General features: G+C 45.8%; 1 protein-coding gene across 1 annotated transcript in view; it reads right to left on the bottom strand.

Annotated features, from left to right (window-relative positions):
• The window catches only part of LOC124789122 (cGMP-specific 3',5'-cyclic phosphodiesterase), a gene marked incomplete at its 3' end in the record, with an annotated part of 552400 nt that extends 532608 nt beyond the window's left edge, over positions 1-19792 (bottom strand). The window contains exons 1-2 of the mRNA XM_047256412.1: positions 19572-19792; positions 19278-19394 (exon numbers count right to left, since the gene is read on the bottom strand). Coding sequence (XP_047112368.1) covers positions 19278-19394; positions 19572-19792 — 338 coding nt within the window. The remainder of the gene's footprint in view (positions 1-19277; positions 19395-19571) is intronic.
• Positions 19793-20929: the final 1137 nt, after the last annotated feature.

Genomic DNA, 20929 nt, shown 5'->3' with positions numbered 1-20929 from the left:
AAATTACAACTGCAAAAATGACTTTTTGAATAGTTTTTGCACAACATTCACTGTTTGACGAAATTTTATACGATGAATTAGTCAGCCCCGATAGCTGAATGGTCAGCGTGACAGACTGCCGGCCTAAAGAGTCCGGGTTCGATTCCAGGCTGGGTCGGGGATTTTCTCCTCTCAGGGACAAGGTGTTGTGTTATCTTCATCATCATTTCATCCCCATCCAGCGTACAGGTCGCCCAATGTGGCGTCGAATGTAATAAGACCTGCACCAAGGCGGCCGGACCTGCCCCGTAAGGGGCCTCCCAGCCAATGACACCAAACGCTCATCTCCATTTACGATGAATTTGAAAAGAAAAGAAGGTACATGAATAGGATTTGAACCTCTACCGTCAGTGCGATAGTTGTGAACCTTAGCCGCTGCGCTTCTTTCGCTTGGTCGAAACATGAGTAAAGTTACGGTTATGGGAGGTACATATAAGACGTCAGCATAGATTTTCGTGGATACTAGGGGCCGCTAGCCAGGTGCTCAGGAGATGTCCCTCTACGACATACATACCTAAGTCCCATAAAAATCTGCAACCAACGAGTCTGGTATTCCCCTTTTCGGAGTCAGTCGATTTCCTAGTGTGACAATGAGAATGTTGTTAGTAAACTATTTATCCTCTAGTCAATACAATTCATCGGAGTATGTGGTCGCATTGTCGACGTGTTAAATTCTTCGTCTTTTCCTCCATTTTTGCAAATGGCCTTCCTCGGGGTGGCTGAAACGTCGGCGAATTTTACACATTGACAATGCGGTCACATACCAAGAAGACTATTATTGACTGTGACAACGGACGCGGAAGCATGTCTACTTTCTAATTTGTCTCTTAATTTTTTGCGGAGATAAAGTTGACAGCATAATCCTTTGCTATCAGAATACCTCCTCAGTTTTTTTGGATACAATTACGTTACGTACAGAAAGAGACGCTTTCATTTTGATTCTCCTGACAAATAGGTTATCTGGCACTTATGAGGGGAAGGTCTCAGACAAGTCCAACCGATTCGGCGCATATTTGACAGGTCTCTTGTGAACAACCTAAAATGAATGTCTCTATTGTATTTTGGGTCAACAGCACCCCCTCTTTCAGAAAACCGCCCCTTAAGTTCATGATGCGCAACTGTCTTAAAGATAATGGAATCGACTGATAATTTAAAATTGACTTTTTGCCATCAATATACACGGTGTCTGCAAACGCATATTTTCTTAGAAACAAATGAAGCGAACTGTTTCTGACTTCCACATATGTATCCATAAGGAATGGAAGTGCCACTGGTAAAGCAAGCAAGAAATCTGGCTGTGGAGTAGAGGACCTGTGTTCTATCCCAACAAGCACTCATTTTTTTTATTTGTATTTTTTCCGTTTCGAAACTGATAGGAATAGAAAACTTTTAAATTTTATTGCCTACCTTGTTATTATTCTTTATTGTGTTACTTGCCATGTTGACGCTCCTGTTCTAACGAATTTCGAAACGGAGAAAATATAAACGAAAAAAAGTGCATTTGGGAATCGAGCACTGGTTCTCTGTTCTCCATCCAGATGCCTTGGCCTTTACGCAAGCGACACTTCTGTTGCACAGCGTTTCCTTATGGGTAGTCTACTCACGAAGCAGTCAAAAATATTTCTTCCCTCGATTTCTAGGAAAATATGCGTTTGCGGACCTTGTTGATATGATGAAACGTACAGTTTTCAACTATCTACAGATTTTGCCAATTCTGAGTCGATAGCCCGTCATGAGCTTTAGGGGTGGTTTTCTGAAGAACGGTGTGTTGTTGAGCCAAAATATCTTAAAGAGTCTTTCATTTTCGGTTGTACACAAGCGACCTGTCAAATATGAGGGTTGGAACTTAAATAGTGGCAACTATTTGTTCACAACCGAAACAAAAGAGCTACATGTTTGCACCTGTTACTGTCCTTCAAAGTAGGCACCAGCGTTGTGTACAACCCGTTGCCAGCGATGTGGAAGGCGTAGTATACCGTTAGCAGAGCCTGTTCTGTTGGTGATGCTAATGGAGCGGTCTACTGCCTTCAGATCTCTGGAACAGTTCTGAAACGAATACCTCGAAATGGTTCCTTCACCTTCGGAATCAAATCAAAGTCACAAGGACTTAAGTCCGGGGAGTATGGTAGATGGTACAGTACTTCCCAGTCCCATCGACCGAACAGGGCAACCACGGCTTGCGCTGTATGCGGCCGCGCATTGTCGTGCAAAATGATGAGTGGGTTGCGAAGAAAGTGTCGCCGCTTCTCGAAAAGCTGGTCGCAGGTAATGCTCCAAAAACGACCAACTTTACGAAAGGAGCGGCGACACTTTCTTCGCAACCCACCCATCATTCTTCACGACAATGCGCGGCCGCATACAGCGCAAGCTGTGGCTGCTCTTTTCGGTCGATGGGAGTGGGAAGTACTGTAATTTGAAGGCAGTAGACCGCTCCATTCGCACCACCAACAGAACAGGCTCTGCTGACGGTATACTACGCCTTCCACATCGCTGGCAACGGGTTCTACACAACGCTGGTGACTACTTTGAAGGACAGTAACAGGTGCAAACATGTAGCTCTTTTGTATAGGTCGTGAATAAATAGTTGCCACTATTTAAGTTCCAACCTACGTATGAGCCGGGTCGGTTATCCGTGCCTGGCGCCTTCCCCTTGTTGGAAACTTTTCCATTTCCACTCTTGAAACGAGTGTCACGCGTTGGCAGACGGACTCCTTCTCAGTCGGGTAGCCCATCCTTATCAGTACGCTGGTCTTTAACTGCACCCCCACAGTGTCTGATTTTCTGCTCTCTGGTAGTAATAGAAGCACTTATTAAGTGGAATAGAAACGCAACTGTGTTTTCACTTGTCCTTAGCTGCACAAAAACGCGGGATTCAACGATTCGCTGTTGTTGTAATTGTTGTGGTCTTCAATCCACAGACTGGTTTGATGCAGCTCTCCAGGCTACACTGTCGTGTGCGAGCCTCTTCGTCTATGAATAACCATTGCAACGTCATTTGAATCTGCATACTCCATGCATGTCTTCGTCTCCCTCAACGACTCCGCTCTCCCCCCCCCCCCCCCAACCCCTCCCCCCACCACTTCTCTCTGTTACCAGGCTTACGATTTATTGATACGTCGGGCTGGGATATATCCGTTCAACTAATTCCTTCCTTTAGTCAAGTTTTGCCGTGTATTTCTCTTTTCCCGAATCCGATCCAGCATCTCGTTGTTAGTTACTCGATCTACCCGCCCAGCCTCAACAATTCTTCTGTAGCACAACATTGGAAAAAGATTCTATTCTCCTCTTCTCTGAATTTATCATCAACGTTTTCGTTTCATACAGAGCTAAATCCCAGACTAATAACTTTATAGAAGACTTCACAACGCAAATTTATATTTAATGCCAACAAATTCCTCTTTTTCAGATAAGCTTTCCTCACTGTAGCCAGTCTACACATCACATTCAATCTCCCTCGGCCATTATCAGTTATTTTGCTGCTAGAATGGCAAAACTTATAGGCTACTTTTAATGTCCCGTTCCCTAATCTAATTCCCTCTGTACGCCCACTACATTCCATCAACTTCATTTTACTTTTATAGATGTTCGTCTTATATCCTCCTCTCAAGACATAATGCATTCCGTTAAAGTGACCTTCAAAGTTCTTTGCCATGTCTGACAGAACAACAATGACGTCAGGAAACATCAACGGTTTTGTTTGTTTGCCCTTAACTTTAATTCCTGTCGAAGTTTCGCCTTGGTTTCCTTTTCCATATGTTCATTGAACACGTTGAATAATATCAGGAAAAAGCTACTTATTGTATCCTGCAACCACGTCTGCCCGCAACACAGGTGTGACCGGCTGGTTGCCGAAGCTCATGACCCCTGTGTCGATCTTCACTACACCGGCGGCAGTCCGCCCCGGTAGCTGAGTGGTCAGCGTGACAGACTGTCAATCCTAAGGGCCCAGGTTCGATTTCCGGCTGGGTCGGAAATGTTCTCCGCTCAGGGACTGGGTGTTGTGTTGTCCTAATCATCATCATTTCATCCCCATCGACGCGCAGGTCGCCGAAGTGGCGTCAAATCGAAAGACCTGCACCAGGCGAACGGTCTACCCGACGGGAGGCCCTAGCCACACGACATTTCCATTTCCATCGTACACCAACACAATGTTGTCGTACTTAGTGTTTCAGCCGATGTATTCAAAGCGAATTCTTCTGACTGGGGAGAAATAAAGCATGGGGTTCCCTAAGGATCAATGTTAGGTCCGCTATTTGTTTTCATGTATCTAATAGATCTTCCGTCTAATATACAACTCGCAGAGTTAGTGCTTTTTGCAGGAGGCATGATTTTGGCGAATTTTTTGCTGCACACTACTTTTGTGTGTTCTTTGTCAATATTTTCATTCCAAATTACATCTGGCCGCCCCTTTTGATTCCTGTATATTTCTGATGTCTTCAGGACATTTAGATTTGCCATTTTGGTTGTGTATTAAAAAGAGTCCATGCTTCATTCATGTCTTATGTTTTGTGTGCTGTTTTGTGCAAATGGGTTACGACAGCTGATTCACTGTAATTATTTAGTGGAAGAGATGTCATATGTTCCACAAAATGTAATATCAGCGGCTCTACCTGTTTGCACAATATGCAACAGAAGTTGCCTCAAATACAGTGTGTCTAATGCACTCCACTTTTCTTAAATTTGTATTGTTTGTTTACTAAACATGCTAGTGTTATGACTAAATTACTTTTAGTTGTGAGACTGGTGTTGATCCCATACTTTGGATGTGTTAAGTTGAGGTGCAGTTTTCTAAAGGAAAGTCCACAACGAAGATGCACACAACTGCAAATATTTCGACATCGTTCGTTTGCCATGTGCACTGCACCTCCACTGAACACTGCAACTGCAGCCGTAAGATGGAGGAAGGCCTCCGAAACACTTCGCAAAAAAAAGTTATTTTGTGACTGTTTCGCTGGTTACGATGTGTTTTTATTTACATAGACTCAGTTTTGTAAAAAGTATTGGAAAATGTCTGTGGATTTGGTTTTTATGACATGAAATTTATGCTATGCTCAAATAACACTTTTATAACAGCTTTATGATAAACATAAATAATGACTGTCTTTAACACAATTATGCAGTAATAAAACCAATTTATGTTTTTATAATTTCAGAGTCAAATGAAGAAATTATGTTTCATGTAAGAAAAGAAATATTTTTGATTTTTCAAATAGCATCACGAAAAAAATCCATTTATATAATGGAATTTGCGGAGGCAAAATTGTCAAGATTGCGTGTCTGCAGTAACGAGTCTTGTGCAGACACAAGGGTGAGATTATTGATAGTTGCGATCTCCAATGGTAGGCGTGGTATTGGACCCCTTGCGGATATGTCTGCCAAGGAGGGGATGAAAGCCAGAGTGCACTCTGTGTGTATACCGGGTGGAGTCATTCCAGATATGAAACAGGTCCTTCCGGATTCCATGAAGAGTACAGGGTGCAGCCAACTGCAGGTGGTGGCTAACTTCGAAACCAGTAATGTGTGTCGCTTTGGATCGGAAGAGATTCTCTCTGGTTTCGAGCGGCTATCAGAAGTGGTAAAGGCTGCCAGTCTTGCTTGTGAGATGAAAGCAGAGCTGACCATTTGCAACATTGTCGGCAGGACCGATTGCTGACCTCTGGTACAGAGCCGAGTGGAGGGTATGAATGAGAGGATCAGATAGTTCTGCGACCATGTAGGATGCAAATTCCTTGACTTGCGCCTTAGTGGTTGGGTTCCGGCTTCCGCTAAATAGGCCAGGGGTCCACTACACGCAGGAGGCGGCTACACGGGTAGCAGGGGCTGTACGAAGTGGTCTGGTCGGGTTTTTAGGTTAGAGGATCTTAGAGAAACACATAAAGGGCTTCAGTATCAAAGGGTGCAGGCCGAACACAGGAAGAATGTATATACAGGAACCATCGGTATAACAGTTGTAAATTGTCGCTGTTTTGGGAAAGTACCAGACCTTCAAGCACTAATAGAAAGCACTGAAGTTGAAAGAGCCACTGAGAGCTGGCTAAAGCCGGAAATAATTTCAGCCGAAACTTATGCGAAGGGCATTAAGGTGTTCAGAAAGAACAGACTAAATAGCTGGCGGTGGCGTGTTTGATACTGTTAGAAATAGTTTATCTTGCAACTAAATTGAAGTAGATAGTTTCTGTGAGTTAATATGGACAGAGATTACTCTTGCCAACCGTAATGAAATAATAATTGGATTGTTTTACCGACCACCCAGCTCAGTTTCTGAAATGTTTAGAGAAAAAAATGAGTCTAATTTCAAACACGTACTCGATTCATACAATTGTAATCGGTGATGACTTCAATTTACCCTCGATATATTGACGAAATCAAATTTTAAATCCAGAGGAACGCATAAAATATATCCGAAGTTGTGCAAAACGCATTCTTTGAAAATTATTTGGAGCAGTTAGTTCATGAGCCTACGAGAATAGCATATGGTTGTGAATACACATTTCAACTCTTAGCCACAAATAATACTGAGCTAATAACAAGCGTCAAAACGGATACAGGGATTAATGAACGTAGGGCTGCCGTAGCGAGATTGAATATCGTAACCCCCAAATCCACTAAAAATAAACGAAAATTATACCTATTCAAAAAAGCAGACAAGAATTCACATAACGCCTTCCTCAGAGACAAATTAACAGTAGTGTAGACCAGATGTGGCTTGAATTCGAAGAAACAGTATCGATAACAATTGAAAGATTTATACCAAATAAATTAACAAATGACAGAGTTGATCTTCCATGGCAGACAAAATAGGTCAGAACACTGTTGCAGAAACAGCGAAAAGAACATGCCAAATTTAAACGAACGCAAAATCTCCAAGACTGGCGGTCTTTCACAGAAGCTCGAAATTTAGTGCGGACATAAATGCGAGACGCTTGTAACAGTTTCCACAGCTAAACTTTGTCTCTAATCCTGGCAGAGTATCCAGAGAGATTCTGGTGGTACATAATTTATGCTAACGGCAAGACACGATCAATGCCTTCTCTCCGCGATAGCAATAGATATAATATCGAAGACAGTGCTGCCGAAGCAGAGTTACTCAACATAGCCTTCCTAAATTCCTTTAACAAAGAAGACGAAGTAAATATTCCAGAAATCGAATCAAGAACAGCTGCCAACATGAGTAACTTAGAAGCAGATATCTCCGAAGTAGTGACGTAGCTTAACTCACTTAATAAAAGAAAGTCTTCTGGTCCAGACTGTATACCAGTTAGATTCCTTTTAGAGTGTGCTGATGAAATAGCTCCATACTTAACTATCATATGCAACCGCTCGTTCGACGAAAGATCCGTACCCAAAAACTGGAAACTTGCACAGGTCACACCAATTATTCAAGAAAGGTAGTAGGAGCAATCCACTAAATTACAGGCCCATATCATTAACGTCGATATGCAGCAGGATTTTGGAACATATATTGTCTTCGAACATTATGAATTACTTCGAATAGATCGGTTTATTGACACACGATCAACACGGATTTCGAAAGCATCGGTCTTGTGAAACACAACTAGCTCTTTACTCACACAAAGTTTTGAGTTCTATCGACAAGGGATTTCAAATTGAATTCTTCATTTGCATGGCCATGTTTTCCGCAGTTGCTTTACAATTCTTGAGGGTATTTTTCTTCTGTCGTTACAACTACAAAAATGCGTACTTTATTGAGGTAAAGCATCATAAGTGGTCTATCATTATGTAATTATGTAAAAATGCGTGTTTTTTCACCAGACGCGTTTCGCTTTATCGAGGTAAAGCATCTTTACGCATTTTTGTAGTTGAAATGACAGAACAAAAATACCCTCAAGATTCCGTATTTGTAAATTTCTGGAAGGATTTTGAACCGCACCTCACAAGCGGATTGTAATAAAATTACGTGCTTTTGGAATATTGTCTCAGTTATGCGACTGGATTCGCGTTTTTTGTCAGAGGGGTCACCCCTTATTCCGCCTCAGCTACACTATATCGCCGATTGCTGCGCAAACAAGTGCTCCACGTACGCGTACACAACCGTTACTCTACCACACAAACATAGGGGTTACACTCGTCTGGTGTGAGACGTTACCTGGGTGGGTGGGGGGGGGGGGGGGTCCACCGGGGGCCGAACCACACAATAACCCTGAAAGATTGGTTAGGTGTGGGGCGGCGGAGGGGTGAAGTGGACTGCGGTAGTCGTCGTGGGGTTGCGGACCACTGCGGCTGTGGCGGGGACGGAGCCCCTCCGTCTTTCCTAGGCCCCCGGTTAACATACAATACAACTGACAGAAAGTCATCGAGTAAAACAGGAGTGATTTCTAGCGTTCCGCGAGGTAGTGTTATAGGCCCCCTTGCTGTTCCTTATCTATATAAACGATTTAGGAGACAATCTGAGCAGTCGTCTTCGGAATTGGCAACTGACCCTAAATCGTCCACATGAGTGCTAAAAAGAATCCGTTAAACTTCGGTTACCCTATAAATGAGTCTAATCTGAAGGTCGTAAATTCAACTAAATACCTAGGAATTACAATTGCGAACAACTTAAATTGGAAAGAAGACATAGAAAATGTTGTGAGGAGGACGAACCAAAGACTGCGTTTTATTGGCAGGGCACTTAGAAAATGTAACCCATTTACTAAGGAGACTGCCTACACTACGCTTGTCTGTCCTCTTTTAGAGTACTGCTGCGCGGTGTGTGATCCTTACCAGATAGGATTGACGGAGTACATCGAAAAAGTTCAAAGAAGCGAGGCACATTTTGTATTATCGAGAAATAGGGAAAGAGTGTCACGGACATGATACAGGATTTGGGGTGGACATAATTACAACAGAGGTGTTTCTCGTTGCGGCGAGATATTCTCAGGAAATTTCAATCATCATCTTTCTCCTCCGAATGCGAAAATATTTTTTGGCGCCGACCTACATAGGAAGAAACGATCATCATAAAAAAATAAGAGAAATCAGAGCTCGCATGGAAAGAAATTCCGCTAGCTGTTTAAAAGTGGAGTGATAGAGAAACATTGTGAAGGTGGTTGAATGAGCTCTCTACCAGGCACTAAAAGTTTGATTTGCAGAGTAGCTTTACACACCTAGATGTAGAAAATATTTCCTAACGTAGTCTGAAAGAAAAAAAAATGGCGAGCAGATTCAAGGAAACTGGAGTATTTTTTGAACAAATGGAACTCTGAATTAATAATAATCTATATTTTGTATAGTTTCTCATTCGTCAGTAAAATTATAATGGGCTGTCCAACATAGAACATTCGTTCAATAGTGAATTATCTAAAGGTAGCAGAACATCAATTATAACGAAAAAGCATACAGTGGAATGTAGAAATGTTTACTCTATATTTCAGATTTTCAAGGAAATTTAATTTATGAAGCAAATCACTGTAGCGCACCGCCATTTTGAGTTATCATAAAAGAATTTTAGAGGTTTACTCCTAAATTTAAAGTATATTTTGTTCCACGTCTTGAGTAAATTACGCAGGAACATCAAAAATTAAGTTACGCATGTCGTCCCAAGCAAAGATCCTTACGCTACGACAATGGTGCATTTTCAGAAGAGAGCAGGTTTCCAGTTCTGCTGCGTTATGGACTATAGGTGGATCAGAATGTGACAGAGTACTACGGGTGATGGTACGAATCTTGGCAGAACGTGCAATGTGGACGCAAACACACCGTGAAATTCTGGCGGTGTATGGACCAAATCCAGTGTCGCATCCAGCCTAACTGAAATTAGCCAAAAATGTGATCAAGACCGCACAGACATGTTGAAAGAAAAGAAAGGCCGCTGTAATCGACCAGATAGGTCAATGTGTAGGCAGTCGAGGGAGTCTGGTGGCGAAAATAGATTTTACAAGGATGAGTACATACGCGCAGCTGTTCTCAAGTTACTCTGAGACCAAAGGAGAAGATTTCTATCGTCGAGGAATCTAAAAAAAGGTGGAACGTTTCAGTTTTTGCAGAGACTTGGTAACTATGTTGGAATACTCTGTGGTAGAATTTTATACAGAAGAATAGAAAAACTTGTAGAAGCCGACCCCTCGGGGAAGATCAGTTTGGATTCCGGAGAAATTTAGGAGAACGCGAGGCAATACTGACCCTACGTCTTGTCTTGGAAGACATGTTACAGAAAGGCAAACTTGCATTTATAGCGTTTGTAGATTTAAAGAAAGCTTTTGACAATGTTGACTGGGATACTCTTTCAAAATGTGAAGGCAGCAGGGGTAAAATACGGGGAGCGAAAGGCTATTTACATTTTGTAGAGGATACAGACGGCAGTAATAAGAGTCAAGGGGCATGAAAGTAAATCGGTGATTGAGAAGGGAGCAAGACAGGGTTGTAGTCTACCATCAACGTTATTAAATCCCTACACTGAGCAAAAACTAAAGGAAACCAAAGGAAATTTTGGAGTGGGAATTAAAATCCCTGGAGAAGAAATAAAAGCCTTGCGGTTTGTCGACGACATACTAATTCTGTCAGAGGTAGCAGAGAACTTGGAACAGCAGTTGAACGGAAATGACATTGTCTTGAAAGGAGGATATAAGATGATCACCAACTAAAGTAAAACAAGGATAGTAGGATGTAGTCGAATTACATCAGGTGGTGCTAAGGGTATTACACTCCTGGAAATTGAAATAAGAGCACCGTGAATTCATTGTCCCAGGAAGGGGAAACTTTATTGACATATTCCTGGGGTCAGATACATCACATGATCACACTGACAGAACCACAGGCACATAGACACAGGCAACAGAGCATGCACAATGTCGGCACTAGTACAGTGTATATCCACCTTTCGCAGCAATGCAGGCTGCTATTCTCCCATGGAGACGATCGTAGAGATGCTGGATGTAGTCCTGTGGAACGGCTTGCCATGCCATTTCCACCTGGCGCCTCAGTTGGACCAGCGTTCGTGCTGAACGTGCAGACCGCGTGAGACGATGCCTCATCCAGTCCCAAACATGCTCAATGGGGGACAGATCCGGAGATCTTGCTGGCCAGGGTAGTTGACTTACACCTTCTAGATCACGTTGGGTGGCACGGGATACATGCGGACGTGCATTGTCCTGTTGGAACAGCAAGTTCCCTTGCCGGTCTAGGAATGGTAGAACGATGGGTTCGATGACGGTTTGGATGTACCGTGCACTATTCAGTGTCCCCTCGACGATCACCAGTGGTGTACGGCCAGTGTAGGAGATCGCTCCCCACACCATGATGCCGGGTGTTGGCCCTGTGTGCCTCGGTCGTATGCAGTCCTGATTGTGGCGCTCACCTGCACGGCGCCAAACACGCATACGACCATCATTGGCACCAAGGCAGAAGCGACTCTCATCGCTGAAGACGACACGTCTCCATTCGTCCCTCCATTCACGCCTGTCGCGACACCACTGGAGGCGGGCTGCACGATGTTGGGGCGTGAGCGGAAGACGGCCTAACGGTGTGCGGGACCGTAGCCCAGCTTCATGGAGACGGTTGCGAATGGTCCTCGCCGATAGCCCAGGAGCAACAGTGTCCCTAATTTGCTGGGATGTGGCGGTGCGGTCCCCTACGGCACTGCGTAGGATCCTACGGTCTTGGCGTGCATCCGTGCGTCGCTGCGGTCCGGTCCCAGGTCGACGGGCACGTGCACCTTCCGCCGACCACTGGCGACAACATCGATGTACTGTGGAGGCCTCACGCCCCACGTGTTGAGAATTCGGCGGTACGTCCACCCGGCCTCCCGCATGCCCACTATACGCCCTCGCTCAAAGTCCGTCAACTGCACATACGGTTCACGTCCACGCTGTCGCGGCATGCTACCAGTGTTAAAGACTGCGATGGAGCTCCGTATGCCACGGCAAACTGGCTGACACTGACGGCGGCGGTGCACAAATGCTGCGCAGCTAGCGCCATTCGACGGCCAACACCGCGGTTCCTGGTGTGTCCGCTGTGCCGTGCGTGTGATCATTGCTTGTACAGCCCTCTCGCAGTGTCCGGAGCAAGTATGGTGGGTCTGACACACCGGTGTCAATGTGTTCTTTTTTCCATTTCCAGGAGTGTATATTAGGAAACGAGTCACTTAAAGTAGTAAATGAGTTTTGCTATTTGAGGAGAAAATAAGTGATGATGGTCGAAGTAGAGAGGATATAAAATGTAGACTGGCTACGGCAAGTAAAACATTTCTGAAGAACATAAATTTGTTAACATCGACTATACGTTTAAGCGTTAGGAATTCTTTTCTAAAGGTATTTGTCTGCGTGTACGCAAGTCAAACATGGACGATAAACAGTTTAGACAGTAAGAAAATAGAAGGTTTTGAAATGTGGTGCTACAAAAGAATGTTTAAGATTGGATGGGTAGATCACGTAAGTAATGAGAAAGTACTGACTAGAATTGGGAAGACAAGAAATTTGTGACACAACTTGACCAAAAGAAGGGATCGGTTGATAGGGTGCATTCTGAGGCATCAGGGGATCACCAATTTAGTACTGAAGGGAAGAGAGGGCAGTAAAATTGGTAGAGGGAGACCAAGAGATGAATACAGTAAGCAGATTCAGAGAGATGTAGATTCAATAGTTGTTCGGAGGTGAGGTGGCTCCCACAGAACGGAGTAGCATAGGGAGCTGCATTGAACTTAGGACTGAAGATCATAACAGTAACAACATATTTATGTCACTTTGAGGTGTAGCACAGTTATTTGCCTGCCATAATAATGTAACTTACTTTTTGATGTCCCCTCATATGTACAATTTAAACGTTCTGTCACGTTTTCGAATGTTCCGTGCAATGACCGCTATAGTCCCTGGGCAGTTCACTCACTCTGATCGTAGGAGACGGGAAAGAGTGAAAGCTGGATCTGAGATTCCTTGAAATTGGAACTTCTCCGCTAGGGCTGCACTCACAATGGCACCGATACAAATCGGCCGACAGGAAATCAGAACGTCAGTATGTTCGCGATCACAACGCAGACGATGACATAACCCGACTATACACTCATAGACTTCGGACGACAACCGATGAACTCTATGGACTTAAGTCGCATCTTTGTTGGAAAGCACAAACAAGCAAGATCTTTAGTGGAAATTTTAAGCGTAAATTATAACCTCAACAAGTAATTTGTTCAGGTGAACAGTGTAGCATATCTTACGCTTAAAGATATTGTAGTGAATCATTTCTGGGTTATGGTTGGTGGGAATTAGCTATCTATGGATTATTATTACTGCTTATTGGTGCTTTAAAGCATAGATGATGGTGATTGTTTGTTATGCATTGAAGTACCAAAGAGATATGCAAACAGGCAGAATACGGCGCTGCAGTCGGCAACGCCTATATAAGACGACGAGTGCGTGACGCAGTTGTTAGATCGGTTACTGCTGCTACAGTGGAAGGTTATCAATACTTAAGTGAGTTTGAAGGTGGCGTTATAGTCGGCACACGAGCGATGGGACCAAGAGACTCCGAGGTAGCGATGAAGTCGAGATTTTTCCCGTACGCCCATTTCACGAGTGTACCGTGAATATCAGGAATCCGGTAAAACCTCAAGTTTCCGACATCGCTGCGTTTGGAAAATGATCCTGCAAGAACGGGACCAACGACGACTGAAGACAATCGTTCAACGTGACAGAATTGCAACCCTTCCGCAAATTGCTGCAGATTTCAATGCTGGACCATCAAAGTGTCAGCGTGCGAACCATTCAACGAACATCGTCGATATTGGCTTTCGGAGCCGAAGGCTAACTCGTGTACCATTGATGACTGCATGACACAAAGCTTTACGGCTCCCCTGGGCTCGTCAACACCGACATTGGACTTCTAATGACTGGAAACGTCTCGTTTCAAATTGTATCGTGTGGACGGAGGTGTATGGGTATGGAGACAACCTCATGAATCCACGAATCCTGCATGTCAACAGGGGACTGTTCAAACTGCTGGAGGCTGTGTACTTGTGTGGGGAATGTGTAGTTGGAATGATATGGGATCCCTGATAGGTCTAGATACGACTCTGACAGGTGTCACGTACGTAAGCATTTGTCTGATCACCTGGATACATTCACTTCCATTGTGCATTCCGACAGACTTGGACAGTTTCAGTAGGACAATGCGACACATCATACATACAGAATTGCCACAGAGTGGCTCCATGAACACTCTTCTGAGTTTAAACACCTCCGCTGGCAACCAAACTCCCAAGACATGAACATTGTTGAGCATCTGTTCAAAAGAGATCTCCACCCCCTCGTACTCTTACGAATTTATGGACAGCCCTGCAGGATTCATGGTGTCAATTCCCTCCAGCACTACTTCAGACATTAGTCAAGTGCACGCCACATCGTGTTGCTGTACTTCTGCGTGCTCACGTTGGCCCTACACGATATTAGGCAGGTGTACCAGTTTCTTCGGCTCTTCTGTGTATGAGGTGTGTGCGTGGTGAGTAGTAGCAATGAGAGGATGAAGGACAAATTTTTATTTATTCAGAATTGTAATTGAGATTGTACATTGAATTCTTCGTCATGGACCAACCCTGGCACATTATTACCGCTGTGGAATGAATCGCGTCCGGCCAAACACTTGGTACTGTGGTCACGCAATCCACGCACAGTACTCGTGGATGGCTTTCCACGCCACGCCACGCCACTTAGGGACGCCATCCACGGTACTGTTGAGTGAGGTACGCTTCCTATAATGCTATCGACCCGCCAATGGGAGGACTGGATGCCGGTCACGTGACTTATGCAGGGCAGGTCAGCGAGGAAACGCCACTGCGGACGGCTCACCCTCTCGCCTGTCAGCTTCGCTGCTCCCCGGATGTGTCTTAGAGCCCCCCCCCCCTCCCCCTATGAGGGCGAGGTGCCTCGCACTCCAGATGAGGCAGCTTCCAGTTGCCGTAGAAATGATCACAAGATCAGTGGCCCTTAGGAATAGGCGATGGGAAATAAACCTCCCTGGTTCTTAACTTACGTGTTTTTACTCACAGCCGGCCGTGGTGGCCAAGCGGTTAAAGGAACTACAGTCTGGAACCGCGCGGCCGCTACGGTCGCAGGTTCGAATCCTGCCTCGGGCATGGATGTGTGTGATGTCCTTAGGTTAGTTAGGTTTAAGTAGTTCTAAGTTCTAGGGGACTGATGACCTTAGAAGTTAAGTCCCATTGTGCTCAGAGCCATTTTTTTACTCACATAGGAACTCGAGAATACACCCCAGACGCCCAACTACCGCCCCCAAATCCATTCTGACTCCAGAGGTTGTTAGCAAGTCTGGTATATCTGTTTGCATTGTTTATCGCTTTTGGTATTCAGGGAACCTTATTCTAAAATGTACTTTTGTGTTTCTCACATACGCTGGACGACAGTCATTGAAGGGTAACTGACATATGCCTCTTTTGCTGAATGTATCTGAAGTTGTTCAGGGCGCCTGTAATATTGCTTTTCATTGTCGCCACAAATCATCTAGAGTATATCATACAACGTTTCTGTCTTCATCTCAGGTATTCATAAAACTGGTTTGGTTATTCTAGTATTTGAGTAAAGAATGTTCAGGACTCTCCATGTTCTTTTAGAAACAGATACAACTCATTCACATGCATTCGGTATCATTTTAATACCAAAAGCCACGATTAGATACCCGTTTCCAAACATGGAGGCCTCTTGGCATCCATTCCGCCCAAGGAGGTTCAGACAGATTCTAACCTCGTTGATAGCACACACAGCTGGCAAAACTGCAACACCTACCAGAGGGCTCTCAGGAGGCCTTTCTGTGCGGCCTTTGTTTTTACTCTGCAGACAGTAGCTGTGTTGAGTTTAGAGGTCAACATTCATTCTAGGGTACAACCATGTCCCACAGACGTTCAACAGCTTTCGCCATTACAATAGGTTCGAATTGTGGTCCTGCGGGAAGCTGGATGACGCGTCGACGGACTTCTGCACGTGTTGGGCACAGTATATCGGCGGCGAGTAGTAGTCTGTGATACATTCCCTCGTCTGTGCAGTACAGATGGACGTGAAGATCGACAGACTGATCGAACAGCGGTGGCCAACCGGACATCATTCATGTTACACTTGATTTCTCCATCGGAACGGTCGGCTTCTAGCGGATAAAGATCACGTGTGTCTCTGGCCAGACTACAGCTAATACGACGACACTACCAAGCACGGGCACTCCGGTGTCTTGAAACAGTCTACTGGAGAGTGGAACGGCGCTCTGTTGATGAGAGTAGGTTCTGTGTGTATACGAGTGATGCGCGTACAAGTGTACAGCTTAGACCCGTTGTGCGGCCTATTCCGGAGTGCGTGCACGCACGACACATAGGTCCCACCCCACGCCTCATGATGTGGGGAGCTGTCAGATGCAACTCGCGATCGAAGTTGCTGTGTCTGCTGAATAAAGTAAGGAGTACCCATTTCGCTGGACAGGCTGTTATCCATGCGCAACAGCCATTTACTCGACAGGAAAGTGATGTGCTTTTTCAGCAGGACAATGCACATTCACATACAGCTACTGCTACATAAGGTTCAGTAACTGTCCCATCCAGCAAGATGACCGTATCTCTCTCCAAACGAACACGTATGGGACATGATGAAGTGGGAACTTACTCGTACTCAAGAGCCTCCAAGAGCCACTGCGGAATCGTACCAAAGGGTGCAAGGTACTTGAGACACCTTTATGATCCTTTGTACGTGACAATACACACCTGTGTTCCCGCCAGCGAGCGGTATACTGTCTGCTCATGAGACTGTTTGGACGCGCCATAGTATGACATGTGTGTCTCATTTGGTTTGAATTTGGTATCACATACTCCTACAGTGATAAACAATCTGTCCCCTCACTTGTTAATTAACTGACCTTGTCCTTATGGGTCTTGCATTTGCTGACCTAACCTCTTTATTCACGGGAACGACTGGCGAAGGGCATCGGACCCACTGTGACCAAGCTGTGAGCCCATGTTATCAGGCAACCTTCGGAGGTTAGGTCTGACATAATGGACTCCCACAAGGCTCTGCCATTGCGCCCCTTCTTTTCAGCCTTTACATCGCTGACATGCCTGCAACCAGATCGCGCAAATTTGGTTATGCTGACGACTGGGCTCTGGCAACAACCCACAGAAATTTAGAAACTGCCGAAGATATCCTTACGAGTGACCTAGGGATTCTCAGCGAGTACTTTAGAAAATGGAGGCTACAACCTAGTGCCACAAAGACGGAAGTATCTGCCTTCCATTTGAACAACAAAATGGCCAACAGAGAGTTACATTATATCTAGACGGGAAAATACTAAATCACAACAAACACCCAAAGTACCTTGGGGTTACTCTAGATAGGACACTAACATTCAAAGAACACCTGACGAAAATTGCAGCGAAACTTAAAACACGCAACAACATATTGCAGAAGCTCTGTTACACCACCTGGGGCTACACAGCATCTACCTTAAGAACATCCGCACTTGGCTTGGTGCATCCAGTGGCAGTGGCAGTGCCCCAGGGTGGCTCAACAGCAAACACGCACACATGGTAGATAGCCAACTAAATGCAACAATGCGTAATATATTAGGCACAATCAGACCAACTCCTACAGTTTTATCAAACAGAACACAGCATGTTGTTCTCAATGGAGAGACGTCTACAGACGTTAAAGTAACCTCTGGCGTGCCACAGGAGAGTGTTATGGGACCATTGCTTTTCACAATATATATAAATGACCTAGTAGATAGTGTCGGAAGTTCCATGCGGCTTTTCGCGGATGATGCTGTAGTATACAGAGAAGTTGCAGCATTAGAAAATTGTAGCGAAATGCAGGAAGATCTGCAGCAGATAGGCACTTGGTGCAGAGAGTGGCAACTGACCGTTAACATAGACAAATGTAATGTATTGCGAATACATAGAAAGAAGGATCCTTTATTGTATGATTATTGTTAGTAAGGCGGGTACCAGGTTGAGATTCATTGGGAGAGTCCTTAGAAAATGTAGTCCATCAACAAAGGAGGTGGCTTACAAAACACTCGTTCGACCTATACTTGAGTATTGCTCATCAGTGTGGGATCCGTACCAGATCGGGTTGACGCAGAAGATAGAGAAGATCCAAGGAAGAGCGGCGCGTTTCGTCGCAGGGTTATTTGGTAACCGTGATAGCGTTACGGAGATGTTTAGCAAACTCAAGTGGCAGACTCTGCAAGAGAGGCGCTCTGCATCGCGGTGTAGCTTGCTCTCCAGGTTTCGAGAGAGTGCGTTTCTGGATGAGGTATAGAATATATTGCTTCCCCCTACTTATACCTCCCGAGGAGATCACGAATGTAAAATTAGAGAGATTCGAGCGCGCACAGAGGCTTTCAGACAGTCGTTCTTCGCGCGAACCATACGCGACTGGAACTGAAAAGGGAGGTAATGACAGTGGCACGTAAAGTGCCCTCCGCCACACGCCGTTGGATGGCTTGCAGAGTATAGATGTAGATGTAGATGTGGCTGCCCGTTCTCAGTAACATAGCCCCTCCTAACCTGCGCCGAGAACACGCTCTGCTTAGAGAATTTTAAAAAATTATGACCAACCCTCAATTACAAATCCATGAAGATACTCACCACATCCAAGGAAACCGACTCCGGTCTAGGCATCCTCCACTAAAGACCGCACAGGCGCTGCACCAAACCAACTTTAAAATAAATGACCAATGGAAAGATGAATGGGAGAGCACAACAGCAGTAAACTGCCACAGTATGCCATGCATCTTTAGTAAATCAAAAGGATTAGATTGCCCTCGCAAAGTTTGATCAACTCTTAATCGCATCAGAACCAACTGTGGGAGGTACGCCGACTCCTTATACAGATGGGGTAAACTTCCTCCGGCCGCTTGCGACTGTGGCACTGAGAGACTGACGGTCAAACACATCGTGCAGGAATGCCCACTAAGGCCGTATGAGGGTGACCCCACAGGATTTCGTAATGGCGACCCAAGAGGCAATCCACTATGTATTATCTAAGCTGGACGTTTGTTTGTGATTGCTCTTCTGGGAGTGTAAATTTACAATTGGTGGTGTCCTTATATATAAACTATTATTTATTGCTCTGTTTACACATATGTGATTTTTTTTTAAAATCGTGTTGTTTCTGTAATTTTTACTGTGATGTTATGAGCCATACGCTAAATAAATAAAATAAATAGGTCTGACAGTCGTTGTTGGTCGGGTGGGGGGGCATTAGCCGTTTTCCCGCTGTCCCCCCTGACCTGTGGTGGCTGGTCTGTCGTCTTACCTGCTGGGCGACTTGGCCTTCTTGACGGGCGAGGAGGCAAGCCACATCTGGAAGAGCTCCGACGTGACAGAGTTTCGCTTGCTACGCGGGATGACGCCGTCGCCACCGCCGCCTCCGCTACTGCCCCCGGACCCCGCGTGCGGCGCCGCCTCCAGCGACGCCGTCGACGGGCTGCGCGTCTCCACCGACAGCTCCGCCCCCGCCGCCGCCGCCTCCGCCACCGCCGCGGCCAGCATCGGCGGCAGCGTGTCCGGCACGCAGCCGCTGCCACTGGGACTGCCGCCGGCGATGGGCGTCGAACTGGGGGCGGCGTCGGGGGCGTTGGCGGCGCCGGGGGCGTGCCTGGAGGCGAGTCGTTGCAGGAGCGCCGGGTCGGCGCGCGCCGCCAGCCACCGTTCGACCGCCCCTGGGTTCCGGTCTAGCAGCGCCCACAGCTCGGCGTCGGCGTCGGGGGGCGTCGCGGCGGATCCAGCCACCTCCGATGCCGCCCCCGACGCTACCGCCGTCGCCGCCATATCTGACGCCGTGCAGGCTTCCGCGGACGGCGTGCGCTCGTCCGGCGAACGGCTTTCGGCAGCCACCGCGGAGTTTGACGTCACTACGCAGGCCTCGAGCCTGTGTGCTAACCTTAGGCTTGCTGCAGCTCCTTCTCTCCTAGTTCTTACTACCCCACAAGTTATGCGAAAAAATGTGAATACACTTATGAGAATTATGCACCGGGATCAGATTAAAAGTCTATGTCTCAACAGAGCCTTGTATTTCCTTACACCTGATATATAAAACAAAATTCTTCACCAAAGAATGAATACCACTTGTCTGCAAATGAAACTAGTTTTTACTGCTGAATACACCAGCTAGTTTTGCCTGTGAGCTGTACAGTGATGGTGTTACTTTCACTACTGTGGTAAACTGAACAAAAAAAAAAAGAATATTCGGATCCTACAATGACTTAACCAAAATTGATGTTATTTTTAAACTCCTCGCAGTCAATATTTTTTCAGCACTTCACCACGAGTAAAATCACAGTTGAACTAATGTAGTCTTCTTTGGTTTGCAATAATATGTTGCTATTTACACGTAGAAACAAACTGTCTATGTTTTATTCAGTATAGTCCATCACCCAACATCAGAGTTTCTCATTGTTCCAGATGTTAAGTGAACATTGTAAAACTTAACGCGTGTCTGCCTCAGAAGGAGCAATCGCCTTCAGTGCTTTGTTCGGCCATTTACACCGCGGAAGCGTCTGTGTTTCCTCACCCGGCGCACGAGCTTGTACATGAAGGTGCGGATCAACATCTTCGGAGGACATCACGCGGGCAGCGCAGAGCGGAGTTGAGTCGGTGGTGGCGTCTGCTGCTGTTGGAAGCGGCCGCGGTCCAGTCGTAGGGCGTGGTGTCGCCAGGGCAAAGCGGACCCTCACAGGGCGCAGGCAGAGCGCCGAGACGCCGCCGACGCTGACAAAGACGCCGCCCCCAGGAGACGGTTGGGGTCGCCCGGCCGCCCTGGACCGCCGCTCAGCGCCCAGTCGTCAGCCGCCATGGTCTCCCCTCCTGCCAACACACGACAATAGACCACTGTGACAGCATCTGGCAGGTAATCGAGGAAATACAACATCTACGTTAATAGGATACAGCACTGAGAGTTTTATTTCA

Source organism: Schistocerca piceifrons, chromosome 3 (assembly GCF_021461385.2).
Source record: "Schistocerca piceifrons isolate TAMUIC-IGC-003096 chromosome 3, iqSchPice1.1, whole genome shotgun sequence".
In the NCBI taxonomy this organism is placed as follows: Eukaryota; Metazoa; Arthropoda; class Insecta; order Orthoptera; family Acrididae; genus Schistocerca; species Schistocerca piceifrons.
This window is presented reverse-complemented; position numbering and strand designations above follow the sequence as displayed.